Source organism: Myotis myotis, unplaced genomic scaffold, assembly GCF_014108235.1.
Source record: "Myotis myotis isolate mMyoMyo1 unplaced genomic scaffold, mMyoMyo1.p scaffold_m19_p_2, whole genome shotgun sequence".
NCBI classification, from domain to species: domain Eukaryota; kingdom Metazoa; phylum Chordata; class Mammalia; order Chiroptera; family Vespertilionidae; genus Myotis; species Myotis myotis.
The window spans coordinates 63,919,019-63,940,487 of NW_023416324.1; the positions used below are offsets into that span (position 1 = coordinate 63,919,019).

At 42.4% G+C, this 21,469-nt stretch overlaps 1 protein-coding gene, 1 long non-coding RNA gene and 1 pseudogene across 2 annotated transcripts in view; 2 read left to right on the plus strand and 1 right to left on the minus strand.

Moving 5' to 3' along the window:
• LOC118676538 overlaps positions 1-9,600 on the minus strand; it is a 79,520-nt gene extending 69,920 nt beyond the window's left edge. The window contains exon 1 of the long non-coding RNA XR_004974147.1: positions 9,418-9,600. This is a non-coding gene — a long non-coding RNA (uncharacterized LOC118676538). The remainder of the gene's footprint in view (positions 1-9,417) is intronic.
• LOC118676536 lies at positions 6,368-7,089 on the plus strand (annotated as a pseudogene).
• Positions 9,601-15,621: 6,021 nt separating the features above from the next.
• The window catches only part of LOC118676964 (calcium-activated chloride channel regulator 4-like), a 42,712-nt gene continuing 36,864 nt past the window's right edge, over positions 15,622-21,469 (plus strand). The window contains 1 exon segment of the mRNA XM_036351638.1: positions 15,622-15,790. Within this exon segment, the coding sequence (XP_036207531.1) occupies positions 15,632-15,790 (159 nt within the window). The 5' untranslated portion in view covers positions 15,622-15,631.

The following is a 21,469-nucleotide window of genomic DNA, read 5'->3' on the forward strand; positions in this document are numbered from 1 at the left end:
GTCCCCATAACTTCTGGCTATAAAGACCAGCAGGGATTATGTCTGAGTGAGATGGAGGGCTGCTGGACTCTCAGGCATTCTTCTTAAAGGGTCCCACATACGTGAATATAAACTCAGTAACTCTGAACTCCAGCTTTGGGCAGCAGCTCAAAAGCCACCAGGGACACATGGGAAGGAACTGAATTGTCTGGCTTTGGGGTAAGAGTTGGAGGTGAAGCCTTTTCCCAGACAGAAAAGTTCTGGCAGAGGCCATTGTTCCTTGATGAGCCCTCCCCACACAGAGATGAAAGGCTAACAATGTTCCCTCACCTTGGTGATTCCCTGAGACCCATCTTACCTAAGTTATGGGCACAACAGATCCTTTTCCAGTGGCTTCTCCATACAAGTGGCCAGTCTTGGCTCATGCTGTGGACTTTCCTAAAATCTCTCAAAGATTCGCAAACCCCAAACAAGCAGTATCTGGCCTCAATATGCCCCATTCCTCTTGCTATGTGACCCCATCCCCAACACTAGTGGCAGCCTGCCCTGGTTCGCAGTTTGGCCTCACCTAGGCACCTCTAAGCCCAGCACAAGTAGCAGCCAAATGCAGATCCCTCTGTAGCTCATGCTGGGTGGCCCTGAGCTGAGCAGAGGTGGCAGATGGTCTTGGTCTGTACCTCCCAGGAGGCCCCAGAACCAGTGGTCAGCTACAGACCACAGCAGAAGACCACCCAACCACCTCCACAAATGACACACTCAAGGGGCAGACTTATTAAGTACCAGAACCTCACTGAAGCAGTCCTGCTCTATAGGGTCGAGCAGTTCCTCCCCTGAAGTCATAGCCAGTTCTCCCAATCTATCAGTTGGGGGTGGGGGGGGGAGGCGGGTAATTCCCTCAAATTGACATGCCAACAGCAATCAAGGCTCAACTAAAACAGGAGGATGCACACAGCCCACAAGGGGACATAGCTGGAGTGCCCAGCTTGGGTGACCAGGAATGTGCCACTGGGCCCTATAGGGTACTTATTACATAAGACTACTCTACCAAGATTGGGAGATGTAGCGTCTCTACTTAATACTTAGACACAAAGACAGAGAGATAGGCAAAATGAGGAGACGAATAAACATGTCCCTAATGGAAAAAAAAAGGAATAGAACAGAACAAGCCTCCAGAAAAAGAACTAAATAAAATGGTGACAAGCAATCTACCAGAAGCAGGGGCCAATAACAGTGGTTATATAGATGTTCAATAAACTTAGGGGAAGAGTAGATGCACTCAGTGAGAACTTCAACAAGGAAAGAGGAAACAAGGACAGGGATAGAAAATATAAAAAAGAACCAGTCACAAATGAAGAATACAGTTACTGAAATGGAGAATATATTACAGGGAATCAACAGTAGGTAGATGAAGCAGAGGATCAAATCAGCAATTTGGAGGATAAGGAGGCAGAAAATACCGCATCAGAACAGCAAAAAAAAATCCAAAAATATGAGGACAGTTTAAGGAGTCTCTAGGATAACTTCAAGCATACCAACATTTGCATCATGAGGGTACTAAAAGGAGAAGAAAGAGAGAAAGAAATTGAAAACCTATTTGAAAAACAATGACAGAAAAATTCCCTAACATCATGAAGAAAATAGACATATAAATCCAGGAAGTACAAAAACTCTCAAACAAGATGAACCCAAAGAGGCCCACACCAAGGCACATCATAATTAAAATGCAAAAGGTCAAGGACAAAGATAGAATCTTAAAAGCAGCAAGAGAATAGCAGTTAGTTATCTACAAGGGAGCTCCCATAAGACTGATTTCTCAAGAGAAGCATTTCAGGCCAGAAGCGATTGGCACAAAATATTCAAAGTGATGAAAAGCAAGAACCTACAACTAAGATTACTTTGCTCAGAAAAATTATCATTTAGAATGGAAGGACAGATAAAGAGCTTCCAGACAAGAAAAAGCTAAAGCAGTCTATCACCACCAAACCAGTATTACAAGAAATGTTAAAGTGTCTTCTTGAAGAAAGAGAAGGAAAAGGAGGAGGAGGAGGAGGAGGAGGAGGAGGAGGAGGAGGAGGAGGAGGAGGAGGAGGAGGAGATGAGGAAGAAGAAGAAGAAGAAGAAGAAGAAGGAGGAGGAGGAGGAGGAGGAGGAGGAGGAGGAGGAAGAACAACAACAACAACAGCAACAACAACAAGGGGGGGAAAGATCAAAAACATGAATAATAAAATGGCAATCTACACTAATAAAAGAGAAACATGGTAATTGGCGTACGACTGCTACCCTTCCCATTGGCTAATCAGAGAGATATGCAAATTAACTGACAGCCAAGATGGCGGCCGGCAGCCAGGCAGCTTGAAACTAACATGAGGCTTGCTTGCCTCAGTGACGGAGGAAACCAACGTTCCCCGCCTGCGGCAACAGGCCTCTGAGCCTGCAGTTTAAGAAACTATGTAAAAAATACCTCTGGACTTCAGCCAGCAGAATCGCAACATTGTATGCAAAGGCCAGAAACCTACTTTCAGCAGCGGAGGCCTAAGAGCTGGAGCCAAGCCTCAAGCTAAAGCTGGCCCAGTATAAAAAAAAAAAAAACAAAAAAAAACAAAAAAAAACAAAAAAAAAAAAAAAAAAAAACGAAAAAAGGAGCAGTTGGGAGCTTCAGTCACCCCTAGCCTGAAACAGCCCTCAGCCCCTCACCCAGACTGGCCAGGCACCCCAGTGGGGACCCCCACCCTGAAGGGTGTGTGACCAGCTGCAAACAGCCATCATCCCGTCACCCAGGCTGGCCAGGCACCGCAGTGGGGACCCCCACCCTCAACCGGGACACCCTTCAGTCAAACCAGCCGGCCCCCAACCATGCACCAGGCCTCTATGCTATATAGGAAAAGGGTAATATGCCTCCCAGCACTGGGATCAGAAGAGCTGCGAGGCCTCCCGGCACTGGGATCAGCGTGACGGAGGCAGCGCCCAAACCCCCTGATCGCCCTGTGTGTGACAGGGTGCGGCACCCCAACCCCCCTCCCCCACGGGCCCTGCTCTGTGTGTGATGGGCTAGAGCCATAACCTCCCCATCAGCCCTGCCCTGAGTGTGACAGTGGCGGCGCCCCAACCCCCTGATTGGCCCTGCTCTGTGGGTGATAGGGGGCGGTGCCCCAACCCGCTGATCCGCCCTGCTCTGTGTGTGACAGGGGACAGTGCCGCAACTCCCCTATTGGCCCTACTCTGTGCGTGAAAGGGGGGAGCTCCTCAACCTCCTGATGGGCCCTGCTCTGTGCATGACAGGGGGGAGCTCCCCAACCCCCTGATGGGCCCTGCTCTGTACATGACAGGGTACGGAGCCCCAACCCCCCTGATGGGCCCTGGTCTGTGTGTGACAGGGGGTGGCGCCGCAACCTCCCCATTGACCCTGCCTTGAGTGTGACAGGTGTCGGTGCCCCAACCCCCCAATCGGCCCTACCCTGAGCATGACTGAGGGTGGCATTGCAACCACCCCATCCGCCCTGCTCTGTCCATGACAGGGGGCGGTGCCCCAACTCCCCAATCAGCCCTGCTCTGAGCCTGACCAGGGGCTGCACCTAGGGATTGGGCCTGCCCTCTGCCACCCAGGAGCAGACCTAAGCCAGCAGGTCGTTATCTCCCGAGGGGTCCCAGACTGCGAGAGGGCACAGGCCGGGCTCAGGGACTCCCCTCCCCCCCGAGTGTACAAATTTTTGTGCACCGGGCCTCAAGTAGAAACATATCTATCAATGATTACTTTAAATGCAAAAGATGGAGAAACCGAGATGGCGGCATAGGTAAACACCCGAGTTTGCTGCCTCAAAAAACCACTTCAAAAATACAACTAAAAGACAGAACGGACATCATCCAGAACCACAGGAAGGCTGGCTGAGTGTAAATTCTACAACTAGAAGGAAAGAGAAAAGCATACCGAGACTCAGAGGAGGCACAGTGCGGAAGTAAAATATTAAGGTACAGAAGCGCACGCAGAGCTGGCTGGTGGCTGAGGGAGTGGTTGTCATTTTTAACAGGAGGGAGTCTCAGGCTCTGAACTCCAGTTCCGGGTGAGTCTCTGGGGACCCAGACTCATATGGGAGAAGCGGGACTGTCTGGCATCAGTCGGAACTTGAGGGCAGCTTTCTCATGGAGGGACTTGCAGCAATTGCGGAGACACTAAGAAGCGGAGCCTCTGAGAGCAGCCATAACTGCTAGCCCTGACCTGTTGATCCTGTGAGACCCGCCCCACCCAAGCCCTGCAGGGAGGCTTTTGCTGGATAGCCTAAGGCAGAGGCTAGATTAGCACCTCCCTAGAGATCCAGGAGCCAGTGTACCCAGAGGTCAGAGTGGGACCATCCAGTTTGAAGCTCCATGGAACCATAAAGGACACACTCAGGGGGCAGACTCAGTGAGTACCAAAGCCCCATTGAAGCAAGTCTTTCCCTGGACGGGTGTCTCCAGCACAGAAATTCTCCCACTGCAGACACAGCTTATTCTCACAGCCAATTGGCCTGGAGGTCAATTCCTCCCAGTGATACCTACAACAATCAAGGCTTAACTACAACAAGACTGTGCACAAAGCCCACAAGGGGGTTCACCAAGAGTGTCCTCCTCAGGTAATTGGGGAGGCTGAACCACTGGGCCCTAGAGGACACTTAGCACAGAAAACCGCTTTATCAACACAGGGAAGCATAAAAAAAGTGGAGACAAAGAAAAAGGACACAAATGACAGAAATGGAGGAAAGCAAACTACTAGATATAGAGTTCAAAACCACGGTTATAAGGTTTTTCAAGAATTTTCTAGAAACTGCCGATACACTTGATGCGACCTACAAGAAATCTAATGAGATCCTCGAGGTTGTGATAAAGGACCAACTAGAAATTAAGCATACACTGACTGAAATAAAGAATAGAGAAAGAGAGAAAGAAAGTCAGTTACCTACAAGGGAGTACCCATACAACTGTCAGCTGATTTCTCAACAGAAACTTTGCAGGCCAGAAGGGAGTGGCAAGAAATATTCAAAGTGATGAATGCCAAGAACCTACAACCAAGATTACTTTATCCAGCAAAGCTATCATTCAGAATTGAAGGTCAGATAAAGAGCTTCACAGATAAGAAAAAGCTAAAGGAGTTCATCACCACCAAACCAGTATTATATGAAATGCTGAAAGGTATCCTTTAAGAAGAGGAAGAAGAAGAAAAAGGTAAAGATACAAATTATGAACAACAAATACACATCTATCAACAAGTGATTCTGAAAATCAAGTGAATAATCTGATGAACAGAATGAACTGGTGATTATAATAGAATCAGAGGCATAGAAAGGGAGTGGACTGACTATTCTTGGGGGTAAAGGGGTGAGGGGGATGCGGGAAGAGACTGGACAAAAATCGTGCACCTATGGATGAGGACAGTGGGTGGGGAGTGAGGGCAGAGGGTGGGGTGAGAACTGGGTGGTGGGGAGTTATGGGGGAAAAAAGAGGAACAACTGTAATAATCTGAACAATAAAGATTTAATTTTTAAAAATGCAAAAGACGTGGGGGCTTGAATGGATAATAACATAAGACCCTCACAACATGCTATCTATTGGAGACTCATTTCAGATCAAAAGACAAACAGACTGAAAGTAATGAAAAAAATGTTTCATGAAAATGGAAATAAAAAGAAAATCCTGGGGTAGCTATACTTATATCATACAAAATAGACTTTTAGACAAAGGCTATAACAAGAGGTAAAAAGGGACCCAGCAATTCCACTTATTTATCCAAAGATACCCAAAACAGTAAAGCAAAAAGACATATTCATTGATATGCGCATTGCAGCATTATTTACAACTAGAGGCCCAGTGCATGAAATATGTGCATCGGTAAGGTCCCTAGCAGTCGCCGGCTGCCAACTGGGGCCTCCCTTACTGCAATTGGCCAGCCAGACCTGACCCCCGGTCAAACTCCTGGTCAAGGGGACAATTTGCATATTAGGCTTTTATTATATAGAATAACTAAGACATAGAAGCCATTAAAAAAATGAAATCTTATCATCTGCAACATCGATGAACTTAGAGGTACTATGCTAAGTGAAATAAATCAGACAGAGAAAGACAAATAACATTTGATTTCACTTATATGTGAAAACTAAAAAAATTAAATAAATGAATAAGTGGACCACATAGATACAGAGAACATTTTGATGGTTGTCAGATGGGAGGGGGCTTGGCAGGATGGGTGAAGAGATTAAGAAGTACAAATTGAGGAAAAATGTGAATTCTGGTGGCCTAGAAACATGAGGGTCAAGTGACACAACCAGCTGACTCCTGTAGAGGAAGACGCTGTGGCTGGGTCTGTTGCAACCACAACTGCCAGGCTGGGAACCAGAGCCCAACAGTCATCATCGTAAGAATGTCGGGCAAAGACCGAATTTAAATCTTTCCCTGTCAAATGGCACAGACCATCATGAAGGCCCGATTAAAAGGAGCACAGGCAGGTTGAAACCTGAAGAAAAAATCTGATGCTTTAACTCTTCGATTTCTGCAGATCCCAAAGAAGATCATAGAGACTAAAATGTTGATGGGTGAAGTGATGAGAGAAGCTGCCTTTTCATTTCCTGAGGCCCTGTTCACAGCAGAGAACTCAGCACCAGTTATTCAAAATGTAAATAAAGCCCAAGTGAAGATTCAAGCAAAGAAAGATAGTGTAGCAGGTGTTACTTTGCCAGTGTTTGAACATTATCATGAAGGAACTGACAGTTATGAACTGTCTGGTTTAGCCAGAGAAGGGGAACAACGGGCTAAATTAAAGAGAATTATGCTGGAATTCGCCTCGCTGCAGACTTCCTTTGTTACTCAAAATACACGAAGCTGTTAAGATAACAACAGTCATGTAAATGCCATTGAACATGTCATCATTCCCAGGATGGAACATACCCTTGCTTATATCATCACAGAGCTGGATGAGAGAGAGTGAGAAGAGTTCTATAGGTTAATGAAAATACAGGAGGAAAAAAAAAGATTCTTAAGGAAAAAACTGAGAGGGACTTGAAGAAAGGGAGGGGAGCTGGAGAGGTGATGGAGCCTGCCAATCTTCTGGCTGAAGAGAAGAATGCGGATCTTCTGTTAGAATAATTTTTCCTGCTCTGCTTCTTTCCGAAGTCCTAAATTTAATGACACCATTTTAGTTCAGTGTGTAGGTTTGGTTCATGTGGCTATTTATTGTTTGGCCTAATTTCACTGGTGGTAAAAATTTCCCTGCATGTCCATTTAACCCAGTGGTTCTCAACATTCCTAATGCCGTGACCCTTTAATACAGTTCCTCATGTTGTGGTGACCCCCAACCATAAAATTATTTTTGTTGCTACTTCATAACTGTAATTTTGCTACTGCTATGAATTGTAATGTAAATATCTGATATGCTATATGTGTTTTGCGATGATCGCGACCCACAGGTTGAGAACTGCTGAATGGGATTACTTTTGCAGAATCCTAATTTACCAACCATTGATCACAGATGAGATTTAGAGAACCTGCCCAGGAACTTGTAGAATTTATTCTGCAGAAGTGTCTCCCTACCCCAGTTAAGAATGGTTAAAAGTGATCAGCTTACCAAGCATATTAGGAAATTCCCCTTAGTAACCAGTAGTGGTCTCAGGCCAATATGAGTAGGCCAGCTACTGTAGGAGCTCCCTCCATTCCTCCCATTCACACCCCCTGGCACTGTTATCGGAGGGAGCTGCAGCCATCCTGTGTTTCTGTGGTACTTCTCCAGCTTTAGGAAAGCCTTCACTTAATTTTCCTTTCATGACAGGTCTCTGCTCTCTGTCATGGAACAATTTTGCCAATTTGAATGTGACTGTGGTATAAATAGTAAAATGATTTTTTTAAAAAGAAGTTCAAATTGATAGTTACAAAATAATCATGGTGATGTAAAATACAGCATAGGGAATATAGTCAATGATATTGTAATAACTATGTATAGCATCAGATGGGTACTAGATTTATTGGGGGCACACTTTGTAAGTTATATAAACATTTAATCACTGGGTTGGACACCTGAAACCCTGAAACTAATATAACATTGCATGTAAATTGTAATTGAAAAGTAAAAATTATTTCAAAATAAATAAACATACAGTATGGTCTTAATGATTCAAGAAATTATATATATATATATATATATATATATATATATATATATATTAATAGGTAATTAAAATTTCCTTCTCTAAATGTTGTAATGTCTTCTAATTTTTTACAATAAGCACATATTATTTATAAGCAGTACAAACATTTTCACATATGAAAAAGAAACAATCTCAGTAATACAAAAGCCAAACATGATTGGGGGAGAGGGGAGAACCACAGAAGGATAATGTCAGAAATTCAAAATGGCAACAAAAAATGGGTATTTGTGAGATAGAAAAAAAGCAATAAATGAGGAAAAGGAGAATATACAGGTCTGCAGCATAAGGACAACATTTCAGCAGTGCCTTCAGGGGCCGATGTGTCATGCTAAGGCCACATAGGACACCACACACCTCTGAGATTAACTAATTTTCTTCCTGAAGGAGAAACAATTCAGCTGCCTCCAGTACATCTTCGGACCACATAGAGGTGGCCTTTGGCTTCTCTAGTTTCATTACAATTCAAATGGATAGTTGCGGCTTTAGAAATAGTACAGCCATGTGTTCAGAAAATGAAAGGAAAATGCTTCAACATAGACAAGCCATATTCCTTAAAATTACTGTACCACTAGAATAATACAGTCAATGAAATTGCAGATCATGTAATAATAATAATAATAATCCCAGAAAGTGAATTGATATCACCACAGGACCCTGACTTAGAAGTTACCATGTCCAATGTCCAACAGTTTAATAAAGATCATCTGGGGAAAACACAATGGGAGTGGGGAACAAGGAGGAAACTGATCACTGGTTTAGAAAATGAGAATTTCCAGGAGCCAGTAATTAGTGTTTGGGCTATGAAATAAAAGTAAAGGAACTTGTTATAAAAAATGATGGGACAGTAAAGGAAGTTGAAATGTCTATTCCTTCGCATATGTGACAAACTATTCCAGAGAAAAATAATGAATGATATTTCTCTGCAACATTTGCTCAAAAAGAAAATTCTAAAACTTTTTAAAAACATTATATTTTATGTTTTAAACACGTAGGATGATCTTGCAAATATTTCCTTGAAATACTTTCTGCTACAACCTAAAACCAGGTCTAATTCTCCCAAACTCCGAAGTTTAATGCGTCCCGTGCTCCTCAAATTTGATTGTGTACATAAATCACTTGGGGAGCTAAATGCAGATTCCTGTTCAGTAGGTCCAGGGGCCCAAGATTCTGAATTTCTATCAATCTCCACATGATCTGGAGGACCTCACTTTGGGTGGCAAGGATTGAGACTGTCCCCACTTCTCGTGTCTTTGGATTCACCCAGGATAGGCACCTGACTCAGGCAGATCAGGGTGTTCCCCTGGCTGCAGATGACTCCTCGGGATGGCCACTTGACTCAGAACAAGCTCATCAGAGCTCTTCTCCAGGACTTTTGAACCCGAAGTAGGGAGGATGATTAATGTCTCCGTGGCAGCAAAGTTATCTGTTGTGAGGCTCAGGACTGGTCTCTGTCCATTTTTTTCCTGCTGAAAGTGAGAAGGTGGTATGAGATGATAAGGCCAACAGGCCAAGAAATGAGCATATTCACATCCTTAGCATTCCCAGCTCTAGGGCCAACTTCACCTTTGCAGTGTAATGTGAGTTTTGCCCAATAGCCTTCCAATAAATAAGTAAATAAATATGCAAATAATTTATTTGAATTGGTTTTCTGTCACATGCAACCAGAGTGCTGCTTAAAGTACTCATGAGCCTAGAACATAATATTTGTTGACATGGATGCCTTTAGTCATTGTATTTTATTGTATGACAGGCATCATGCTGAAGACTGGGACCACATAGTCCCTGCTCTTCCAGTGACCTACAGTTTAGTCAAGGAAACAGACAAAGTAATTTGATGTGATGAGATGTGATATCATATACATAATTATAGGAGAATAAGGGAGAAAGCACTATGGAAGATATTACACCTTATATAAGTCTTGAAGGACAAGTAGAAAAGAAAGAAGGAAATTCTAGTCAAAAATTGCCAATAGACAAAGGCATAATGTTCCGTTTGGAAAAACGTGAACCTTCTGTTTGCCTAAGGCAGGAATTGTAGAGGGCAGGTGGCTGTATTGGGAGGCAATGGGGAAGTACCTAAGCTACAAAGCAAGGAAGGTCCTGAATAAAAGATTTAGGACTTTACCCTATGGGGGGGATAATAGTAAAAAACCTACAGCAGTACAATTTCATGCTGTAGAATATATTGGGATCTATCAGAATAGAAATAAGGAGTTCTATAAAAACAGAGATTGCAGTCTTTGAGTTAATCAGTTATTGTGTAAAGTTATAATGAGGTAAAATAAAATTAGGGTCAACTGATTTTTTTCTTTTTTACTACTTACTGTTACAAGTATCCTATCTTTGTTACATTTCTTTACACATATGTAATGCAGGAATTGTTATAACATTACCATTTTACATATGTCTCTAAGGACAGCATATTATTTCATCTTTTCAAAATGTAAGCTGAGATTCTGTCTTACCAAAAGAGTTAACCAATTCACACAGGTTTAATGATTTTTTAGAAATTATTTGCCATCTTTTTCCATTTCACATATTTTTTTTGTGTGTCTTCTGTTCCCCTCCTTTCCTAACTTCCATCGAATAGATTAAATTTGACACTGCTGGTTTAAAAATTACACATTATGATTTTTGTCTTCTGATCATTATCTCAACTTATTAAGATCCATTCTTATATGTACTATTTATTTATTTATTTATTTCCCATGGTAATAGAATTCAAACACTTAACTATATTCCCTTTATCCCCTTCACTTCCAATAGAATTGCCTTAGAAAGCCCTCATCTCTAACTGGATTCTAACACCATCCTCCCTCATATTGGCATTTTCTAGTTTAAATTGTGAATTAATAAATGTTTGTTGTTTTATTTATTGATTATTTAGATAATAAATTTTACTAAATTATTTATTTCTCATATCTTATTATTTTTTATTTATTTTGCTTCTTGCTGGAGGATTTCCTTCAAGAGTGTTTTTAGAGTGTGTATTAGATGGTCTGAGGCTAACCTGAAATATTAAGTTTAACTTTTTTCTTTCAACACTTGGAAAATATTATTCCATTTCTTCTTTCACCTAGGGTGGTTGGTGAGGAGTCTGGGCTGGATGTGTACTTGGTCATCATCAGTGTACAGAGGAGAAGTAAAACCATACGTAAGAGTGAGATCCCCATATGGAACATAGAGAGAAAGAAGAGAAGGGAGCCAAAAATGAACTCTTGGGAAGAGTCTACCAGGGGTGGGCAAACTTTTTGACTCAAGGGGCACAATGGGTTCTTAAACTGGACCGGAGGGCCGGAACAAAAGCATGGATGGAGTGTTTGTGTGAACTATTATAAATTCAAAGTAAACATCATTACATAAAAGGGTACGGTCTTTTTTTTTTTTTTTTTAGTTTTATTCATTTCAAATGGGCAGGATCTGGCCCGCGGGCCGTAGTTTGCCCACGGCTGGTACACTCAAATGAGGGATAAAGAAAGAGGCATTGTGAACTAGACTGAGAAGGAACAGCCAGAGATTTACAAAGATCATCGGGAGTCTGTCTTGTAAACCAAGAAAAAAGGCAGTTTCAAAGAAGAGGGAATGATCAACATCAAATGTTACAAAGAGGTCAAGTAAGATGAAATACTCCAAACTGGTCACTGCATGAAACACTATATCTAAGTTACTAGATTCTCTTTTTTAAAATGAAAAGGGATTGGAGTAGGAAGGCAGTAGAGAGGGAGATACAGAAAAGAGAGTGGACAAATGGTGGATACAAGTCACTAGTAGCAAGGAAAGAGAAACTGGTTTCCAGATCTACCTCTACAAGGCAGGACAGGAGGCTTAGCACAAGGAAGCTAGGATAGATTAAACACAGGGACAGAGAGATCCAAATGCGAAGGAGGAGGAAATGAAGTCTCACCCAATGAATCCCAACCTATCTATACCCCAGGTTCTGTGTTAATGGTGAAAGAAGTCAGTCAGAGAAAGACAAGTATCACGTGATCTCACTTATATGTGGAACTGAATGAACAAAATAAATTGACAAACAAAATAGATCCAGAGACATCAAAGCATGCAACAGACTAAGGATCCTCAGAGGAAAGTGTGTGTGTGGGGGGGGGGGGGCGGGGGGGGGAGTGGGGAGGGAGCGGAAAGATCAACCAAAGAACTTACATGCATATATGTATCACCCATGGACACAGATAATAGTGGGGTGAAGGCCTGGGGAGAGGACAGGAGTGGAGGGAAAAGGGGGACATCTGTAATACTTTAACAAGAAAAAATTTTAAAACTAGTTAATAACTCATAATAGAATTCAGTGTTGCCTTCAGAAAATTACATAAGGATGAGTAACTCCTTTGCAATTCAAAAAGAAGCTTTCATCTTTTAAAATGAAAATATCCCAAATATTTTTCCATGAAATCATAGACCATATCCCTGCCTCAATAATACTAATCCAAATCTTCTTCTCATAAGAAAAAAAATTGGCTATTATTACTCTACTAGAGGCTCGGTGCACAAAAATTTGTGCACTTGGGGCGGAAGGGAGTCCCTCAGCCTGGCCTGTGCCCTCTCCCAGTCTGGGACCCCTTGGGAGATAACGCCCTGCTGGCTTAGGCCTTCTCCCGAGTGGCAGAGGGCAGGCCCAATCCCTAGGTGCAACCCCTGGTCGGGCTCAGAGCAGGGCCGATTGGGCAGTTGGGGCGCCGCCCCCTGTCATGCACAGAGCAGGGCGGATCGGGAGGTTGTGATGCCACCCTCAGTCACAGTCAGGGTAGGGCCGATTGGGGGGTTGGGGCACTGCCCCCGTCACACTCAAGGCAGGGTCGATGGGGAGGTTGTGGCGCCACCCCCTGTCACGCACAGAGCAGGGCCAATCAGGGGGTTGGGGCGCCACCCGCTATCACCCACAGAGCAGGGCCAATCAGGGGGTTGGGGCACCGCCACTCTCACACTCAGGGCAGGGCCAATGGGGTGGTTATGGCTCTACCCTGTTACACACAGAGCAGGGCCCATGGGAAGGGGGGGGATGGGGCACCACACCCTGTCACACAGAGAGCAGGGCCGATCAGGGGGTTGGGGTGCCGCACTCTGTCATACACAGAGCCTCAGGGCGATCAGGGGTTGGGGAGCTCCCCCAATCAGGCACAGAGCAGGGCTGATCAGGGGGTTGGGGCGCCTTCCCCTGTCACAAACAGAGCAGGGCGGATAGGGAGGTTGTGGCCCCGCCCCCTCTCACACACAGAGCCGCAGGGTGATCAGGGGGTTTGGGCGCTGCCCCCTGTCACGCTGATCCTGGTGCCGGGAGGCCTCTCAGCTCCGCTGATCCCGGTGCTGGGAGGCATATTACCCTTTTACTATATAGGATAGAGGCCTGGTGCACGGGTGGGGGCCGGCTGGTTTGCCCTAAAGGGTGTCCTGGATCAGGGTGGAGGTCCCCACTGGGGTGCCTGGCCAGCCTGGGTGAGGGGATGATGGCTGTTTGCAGCTGGTCACACCCCCTTCAGGATGGGGGTCCCCACTGGGGTGCCTGGCCAGACTAGATGAGGGGCTGAGGCCTGTTTTCAGGCTGGCGGGTGACTGAAGCTCCCAACTGCTCCTTTTTTTCTTTTTTCTTTTATTCTGGGCCAGCTTTAGCTCTGGCTCCAGCTCTGAGGCCTCTGCTGCTGAAAGCAGGTATCTGGTTTGTTTGGGTTCTATAATCAAAACACTCTATCAACTCCAGCTCTGAGATCTTGACTCGCTGAAAGCAGGTTTCTGGGGTTTTGTTCAGCTTCTATATTTGTTACAATGTTTCAAACTGCAGGCTCAGAGGCCGGCAAGGCAGGCGGGGAACGTTGGTTTCCTCCGTCACTGAAGCAAGCAAGCCTCATGTTAGTTTCAAGCTGCCTGGCTGCCGGCGGCCATCTGGGCTGGCAGTTAATTTGCATATTTCCCTGAATAGCCAATGGAAGGGTAGCGGTCATACACTAATTACCATGTTTCTCTTTTATTAAATAGGATTAGCATGTTAAGGACCCACGATTTAAAAGTCCCATGATGAGACCTCTGTGTTGCCATAGTAATCAGAAGTCTGACCTGCCCTGCAGAATTCAGAGTTATTCAGCTAAATTCTTGGAGAAGAGAAGAATCTGAGATGAGATGTTAAAAAGAAAAAAACCATAACATTAATATCCCATTTTCCTGACTTGCCATATTCATTCTCTCTGTGCAGAATACAAGATGCTTCTCCCATTGATAAATTTAACATGGGAAAGGACAAATCTCATTTTTTTGTGGCTTTTGAAAAAGTGTTACTCATTCAGCTGTGAACTCCACCCTTCCTTATCACAGCAATAAAACATCCATTTGAGACAGAAAGAAAGTATCCTATTTGAATTTTTAGTTTAAAGATATTTTCTTCCTATGATTCTATTTTTTTTTTGGTTAGTTCTCTTTTGAGTTTCTAATGAGTTCTGGCTAATTTTGCTTTAGGACTAGACATTCTTAATTCATGGTCACAACTCCTAAAGTGACTCCCTTCCTCCTTTTTTAAAAAGTCGTATTATATTATTTGTCGTATAAAACAGCCTTGCCTTATTGTGAAGTAATTAAATCCATGGACTCTAAGGTAGGAATGCTGGGTACAGAGCCTGACTCTGCCAATTACGAGCTACCCAATCTAGGCAAGTTCCTGAAACTCTGTGTTCCCCATGCTTAATGAAGATCATATTTCAGGCCTAACCTTAGAGAGCTGTGGTGAGGATTAAGTGAGAGAATCTCTGCCCTGGTTGGCACCAAATAAATATTATCTATTAATATTATTCATTCTGCTTTCAACCAGTACACTACCAGACTCTTTTTTTGTTGTTTCGTTATAGTCCACATTCTATCAGACTTTTTTGACATGCTTATATAAAAGCAAATTCTATTCATTATTTTCTGGGCAGGAGTTGTTAAAATTTTACTCTAATAACTTTATCAAATCTTCCTTAATTTATCAAAGTACTTAAAGTTTTTTTAATATTTCAAAGACATCTTACCTAATTTGGTGTTATTTACATTTAATAAGCTTACATTTTCTTCTATTATTTACACTTTTGGTAAATAATCAAAATAATTAAATTGTTTTGTAAAACAAAAAAAAACATTAGCATTATTTCTTCTATTCATTTCATTATGAACTTTTATTAATTTTCACATTGCACTCTACAGAAAATACAAAGTATATGTCCATATTTAGGAAATTAAGCAAAATTAGAAAATATAGAAAAAACTTCCCAAGTAAAAAATTGAGAATGTATTTTATAACATGATCTGATTACTTCTATTTTTCTTATCACTTTTACAGTAACATACAATAAAATGATTACGTAAGTTCAAATATTTTGTCTCATATGTAACACTGATCTTTGTGCACTCTGCAACCCATAATCAGCCCCACCTATAAGGATTAGGAGTATATATACAGAGAGAGAAGGAGCTAGCAAATCCCCTTGGGCAGGATCAACTGGAGAGGAGCAATGGTGTTATTCAGAAGTTTTGTCTTCCTCTTAGTCCTATACCTGCTGCAGGGGTCCGATACTTCCTTTGTTCAGCTGAATAACAATGGCTATGAAGGCATCATCATTGCTATAAACCCTGGTGTGCCAGAAAATGAAACACTAATTGAAAAAATAAAGGTAAGAAAGAAATGGGATCTTCTTCTGTTTGAATTCTAGAAAAGGAAAAAAAGTTAGTTGTTAATAAATATTATGGAAACTTCTAAATGCTCCAGAAAGTTTAAAAACAGCATGTGCAGTGAGGGCAGTGGGAATTGGAGGCTGTACACGGGGTTCTCCGCTGTCTCAACATAAGACCAAAGACAAGGCACAGGACCTCCCTGATCCTGTTTCTTCATGTGTAGATGAGCAGTTGGACTTGTCTGTTCTTTGTTTTTGTTTTTTTAATGTGTTGATTTGAGAGAGACTGAGAGGAGGGGGAGGGAGAGAGAAATATTCGCATATTTGTTGTTCCACTTATTTATTCTTTCATTGGTTGACTCTTGTATGTGCCCTGACCAGGGATTGAATCAGCAACATTGGTGTATCTTGACAATGTTCTAACGAATTAAGCTACCCAGCCAGGGCTTAGACTTGTCTGTTCTTTAAACAATTATTGAATGCTTATAGCAAGGCAACAGTGAATGAAACACTAATTGAAAAAATAAAGGTAAGAAAGAAAGGAAGGATCCTTCCCTTCCCTTATGTAGTGTACATTCTTTTCAGATACAGATAATTAAACATATTAAAGTATAGCAGAAGAGTCGGTGCTGAGTTGCTATGGCATAAAAATAAACCAATAAAGGGGGTAGGCACTGTTGGTCGGGGTGGGATGGGGGAGAATGTAGGGAAGACAGGGAAAGCCTCGCTGTTGATGTGACCTCCTAGCAGAGACCTGAGATGAGTGGGGGAGGGAGTCCATTGAAAATCTTGGGTACGGAATAGAGGGAGCAGCAGCATGGAGGTGACAGCATGCTTATTTGGACCAAGGAAACAACTGTAAATGAGCAGGAGGAAGGGTGGGAGAGCTGAAGTTGGAGAGGTGGCAGGGCCCAGACGCATGGAAAAAAGTGAGCTTTTACTCTGCGTGGGACAGGAATCCACGGAAGGATTCTGAACAGAGGAGAGGTGTGCTCCCCCATACATGTTCTAAAATCACACTGACTGTAGTGTTGAGGAAACTCGGTAGAAAGCTTCCACTTGTCACTAATCCTGTATAAGCTCTGCACAGCATGGAGGTGTAGAGGGACATCAGGTAGGAAGCTGTTGTAGGGGGGAAGCGATGGTGATTAGGAACAAGGATATTCTGGTAGAGATCTATAAAGTGGTGTGATTCTGAACATATTCTGATGGTGTCATAGACACATTTGTTGATGATTTAGATGTATGTGGAGTAGGGGAAGGTAGGAAGGCGAGATAGGAGTCAAACAAGACTTCGGGGGTTTTGGCCTATACACTTGGAAAGATGGGATCATCATCAACAGGGAAAGAGAAGACTTCAGTGATCATCTGGCAGCTGAGATATCAGGAGTTAGTTTGGGATATTTTGAATTGAGATACTGATTAGATACCCTCGTAGATGGAGATAGGAATCAGAGTTCAGGAAGAAAATTTGGGTGCAGATAAAAATTGGGGAGTCATAAGTGTGAAGGTGAGATTTAAAGCCAGGAGAACCAATGAGTTCATTAGGTAGTGTGCACAGTGAAGAGAAAGACAACAGAACTGAACCAAGAACTGTATTTCTAAAGGTTCTTTCAATTGTAACATTCCTTGTAATAAAGGGATTGGTGTTATAGCCATGTAGATTTCCCATGTCCCTGATATCAACATCTACTAATTCCTTATATTCAATTCCTTCACTACTGTGGCCTTATGCTCACTGTTTTAGCCTTCTGCATGGGTACTGTTATCCAGCAAACGCTGATAGGCATGACCTGAATTGTGAGCTGGTGATTCTGTAGGTGCCATTTATTACTCATTCTGTATAAACTCTTTAAAATATATATTGATTTCAGAGAGGAAGGGGGAAAGAGAGAGAGATAGAAACATCAATGATGAGAGAGAATCATTGATCAGCTGCCTCCTGCATGCCCCCTGCTGGGGACTGAGCCTGTAACCCAGGCATGTGCCCTGACTGGGAATTGAACCTTGACCTCCTGGTTCATAGGTCAATGCGCAATCACTGAGCTACACCTCCCAGGCTGTATAAACTCTTGCAGCATAGTAAAGGTCACTTACTGATACCTTTTGAATTTCAGGGTAAGATGAATATCCCTTTACTAAAGAACACAGGCTTGAATAGTTGATTCTGAATGATGGCTTCTTTGTGTCCAGGGACAGTAGATCAGTTTCAAATACTTCTGAACCTCAGAAATCAGTATTTGAAAGACTTAATTGTAGGGGTAAAAAGAATTGCTAAAATGGTCCTCTACTGAAAACATAGCTAAAAATTCAATTGTTAGCAGACATTCCTAGATTACACAATGTTTCCTAACAGTCATACAGTCCTCTACAAAGTCCTTGCATTTACAATATCAGAAAAGCATGTAAAACACTATCATCCACATTTTATAAAAGAGATAACTGGGGTTTGGAGAAATTAAATGATTTTTCAAGGGTTTCCTAAGTAGCACAATCAGAGCAGAGATCCAGTACATACATAGGTTTTGAAGACTCACTTACAAACCAGAGTTTGAGTTCTGGCTTGTGTAAGATGACAAAAATTACTCTTTTTATGTAACCAGTGAACCAACATGTGAACATAACTTTACTCCTGGAATAATATCTGATCACGATAAAATTTATCATGAATAAATTCATAATTTATGACATGAGATGTCAACTGTCAACTTTCTTTATTCCTGTATTTATATCTTTTTAGTTTGAGAGGACGTAGTTTTGGAAACACTGATATCTTAATCTTCTTTAATACAACTAGAATACTATAGGCATTCTGAGAAACAATTTAGAATGAATATTATAGGAATTCTGCTTGAAAAACTTGCAGGAACAATTATTAGCCACCCTACCATGCTCCAGGAGATCACAGTCACCTGATATAGGGTCTCTAAAATACCTCCATAACCTGAGACCATACCACTATCCAAGACTGTCCAAAGGACCATGCAGACTCCAAGCAAATAAAATCCTTTGAAGTTATACAATGCACAGCTCTCACAACTGTATGATAACAACCCTATATTTCCAGTTGTTACTATAATTCAGACCACCATATATACATTTTAAATTTTTTTTGAGATATAATTGACATATTAATTTCATGTGTACAGTGTAATGATTTTATATTTGTATATATTACAAAACAGTCACCAAAATAAGTCTAGTTAACATCCATCACTACAACATAGTTACAAAATTTTTTTACTAAAGACTTTTGGTTTGCTATTTTAGTGACTTCTAATATACAATACAGTCTTATTAACTACTAGAGGCCTGGTGCACAGATTTGTGCACATTGAAAATAAATTAATTAGAAGGTGGCCCGTGGGGCAGAACCGGGCGAGATGGGCCCGACACACCCTGGAGCCAACCTCCCATGGTCCCTCCCTGGCCGGCTGCACCTGGGGTGGTGCTCAAAGGGCATCTGCAGAGTGAACAGGGTCCCTCTGGCAGGTGGGGTCCCTTGGCCTAGCTTGTGGGGATCTTGCTCCTTCCTCTCTATTTCCAAGGTGCGTCACCCGAGAACTGCTGCTGACAAGTCACTGCAGCTTGGTAGCTCTTGCATTGAGCATCTGCCCCCTGGTGGTCAGTGCATGTCATACCTACCAACTGGTCAGTCAATGGTCACTTAGCCTTTTATATATATAGTCACCAAGCTATGCATTTTATTACCATGACTTATTAATAACTACAAGTTTGTAACTTTTGACCCCCTTCACCCATTGAGCCACTTTTCCCACCCAAAAGCATCTGAAAACTACCAATTTATTCTCTGTACCTATGAGCTCAGTTTTTGTTGTTGTTTTTATTTCTTTTTTTGTTCCACATATAAGTGAGATTGTACCATATTTGTCCTTCTCTGATTTATTTTAGGCATAATGCCCTCGAGGTCCATCCATGTTGTTAGAAATGGCAGGATTTCCTTCTTTTTAGTAGCTTAATAATATTCCACTGTTTATATATACCACATCGTCTTTATCCATTCATCCATATATGGACACTTAGGTTGCTTCCATGTCTTGGCCACTGTAAATAATGCTTCAATAAATATAGGAGTACATATATCTTTTCAAATTAGTGTTTTTATTTACTTCTAATAAATAACCAGTAGTGGAATTTCTGTATCAAATGTTCTATTCTTAAGTTTTTTCAGGAACCTCCACATTGCTTTTCATAGTGGCTACACCAACTTACATTTCAACCAACAGGGCACAAGGGTTCCCTTTTCTCCACATCCTTGCCAACACTTATTATTTCTTATCTTTTTTATGATAGTCATTCTTACAGGGGTGAGGTAATGCCTCTTTTTGGTCCTACTTTGCATTTCCCTGATGATAATGATATTGAGAAACTTTTTATGTACCAGGTGGCCATTTGTATGTATTCTTTTGAAAAATGTCTCTTCAGATCCTCTGCCTATTTTTCAACTAGTTTGTTTTTTGTTTCTTTGTTTGGGTTTGTTTTTACTTTTTGCTATTACCTTTGCTTTTTGATATAAAAAGAGAAAATTATTGCCAAGACCAATGTCAGAGAGCTTATGTTTTCTTCTAGAAGTTCTATAGTTTCAGATCTTTAATGCATTTTGAGTTAGTTTTTGTATATAGTGTAAGATAGTGGTTGAGTACCATTCTTTCATATGGGTATGCCCAGTTTTCCCAACACCATTTTTTTATTTCTATTTATTTTTATTTTTTTTAAAAGCTGATTTATTTTTTTTATTTTTTTTAAATATATTTTATTGATTTTTTACAGAGAGGAAGGGAGAGAGATAGAGAGTTAGAAGCATCGATGAGAGAGAAACATCGATCAGCTGCCTCCTGCACATCTCCTACTGGGGATGTGCCCGCAACCTAGGTACATGCCCTTGACCGGAATCGAACCTGGGACCTTTCAGTCCGCAGGCCGACCCTCTATCCACTGAGCCAAACCAGTTTCGGCCCAACACCATTTTTTTAAATTAAAACAAAAGTACTTTTTAGGCAGTGCAGAAAATACAAAGGTGTGGAGGTGCGCGCGGAGCAGGCTGTCGGCGCAGGGCACGGTTGTCGTTTTCAATCGGGAGGGAGTCTCAGATTCTGAGCTCCAGTTCTGGGCAAGTCTCTAGGGACCCAGACTCAAACGGGAGAAGCGGGACTATCTGGCTTCGGTCGGAACGTGAGGGCAGCTTTCTCTCCGAGGTTTGCAGCAGTTGCTGAGACTCTGAGAGGCAGACCCTCTGGGGACGGGACTGAGAGTAGCCATAACTGCTCCCTCCACCGGCTCTGTTGATTCCGTGCAACCCGCCCCGCCCAAGCCCTGCGCAGAGCCATTTGCCAGATAGCCTCAGGCAAAGGCTAGATTAGCACCTCCCTAGAGGACAGAAGTTTTCCCACTGCAGACACAGCTGATTCTCACAGCCAGTTGGCCTGGAGGTCAAATCCCCCCAGTATTAACTACAACAATCAAGGTTTAACTACAACAAGACTGCGCACAGGACCACTAGGGGGTGCACCAAGAAAGCATAAAAAATGCGGAGACAAAGAAATAGGACAAAACTCTCCATGGAGGATATTGAGTTCAGAACCACACTTTTAAGGTCTCTCAAGAACTGTCTAGAAGCGGCCGATAAACTTATTGAGATCTACAAGAAATCTAATGAGA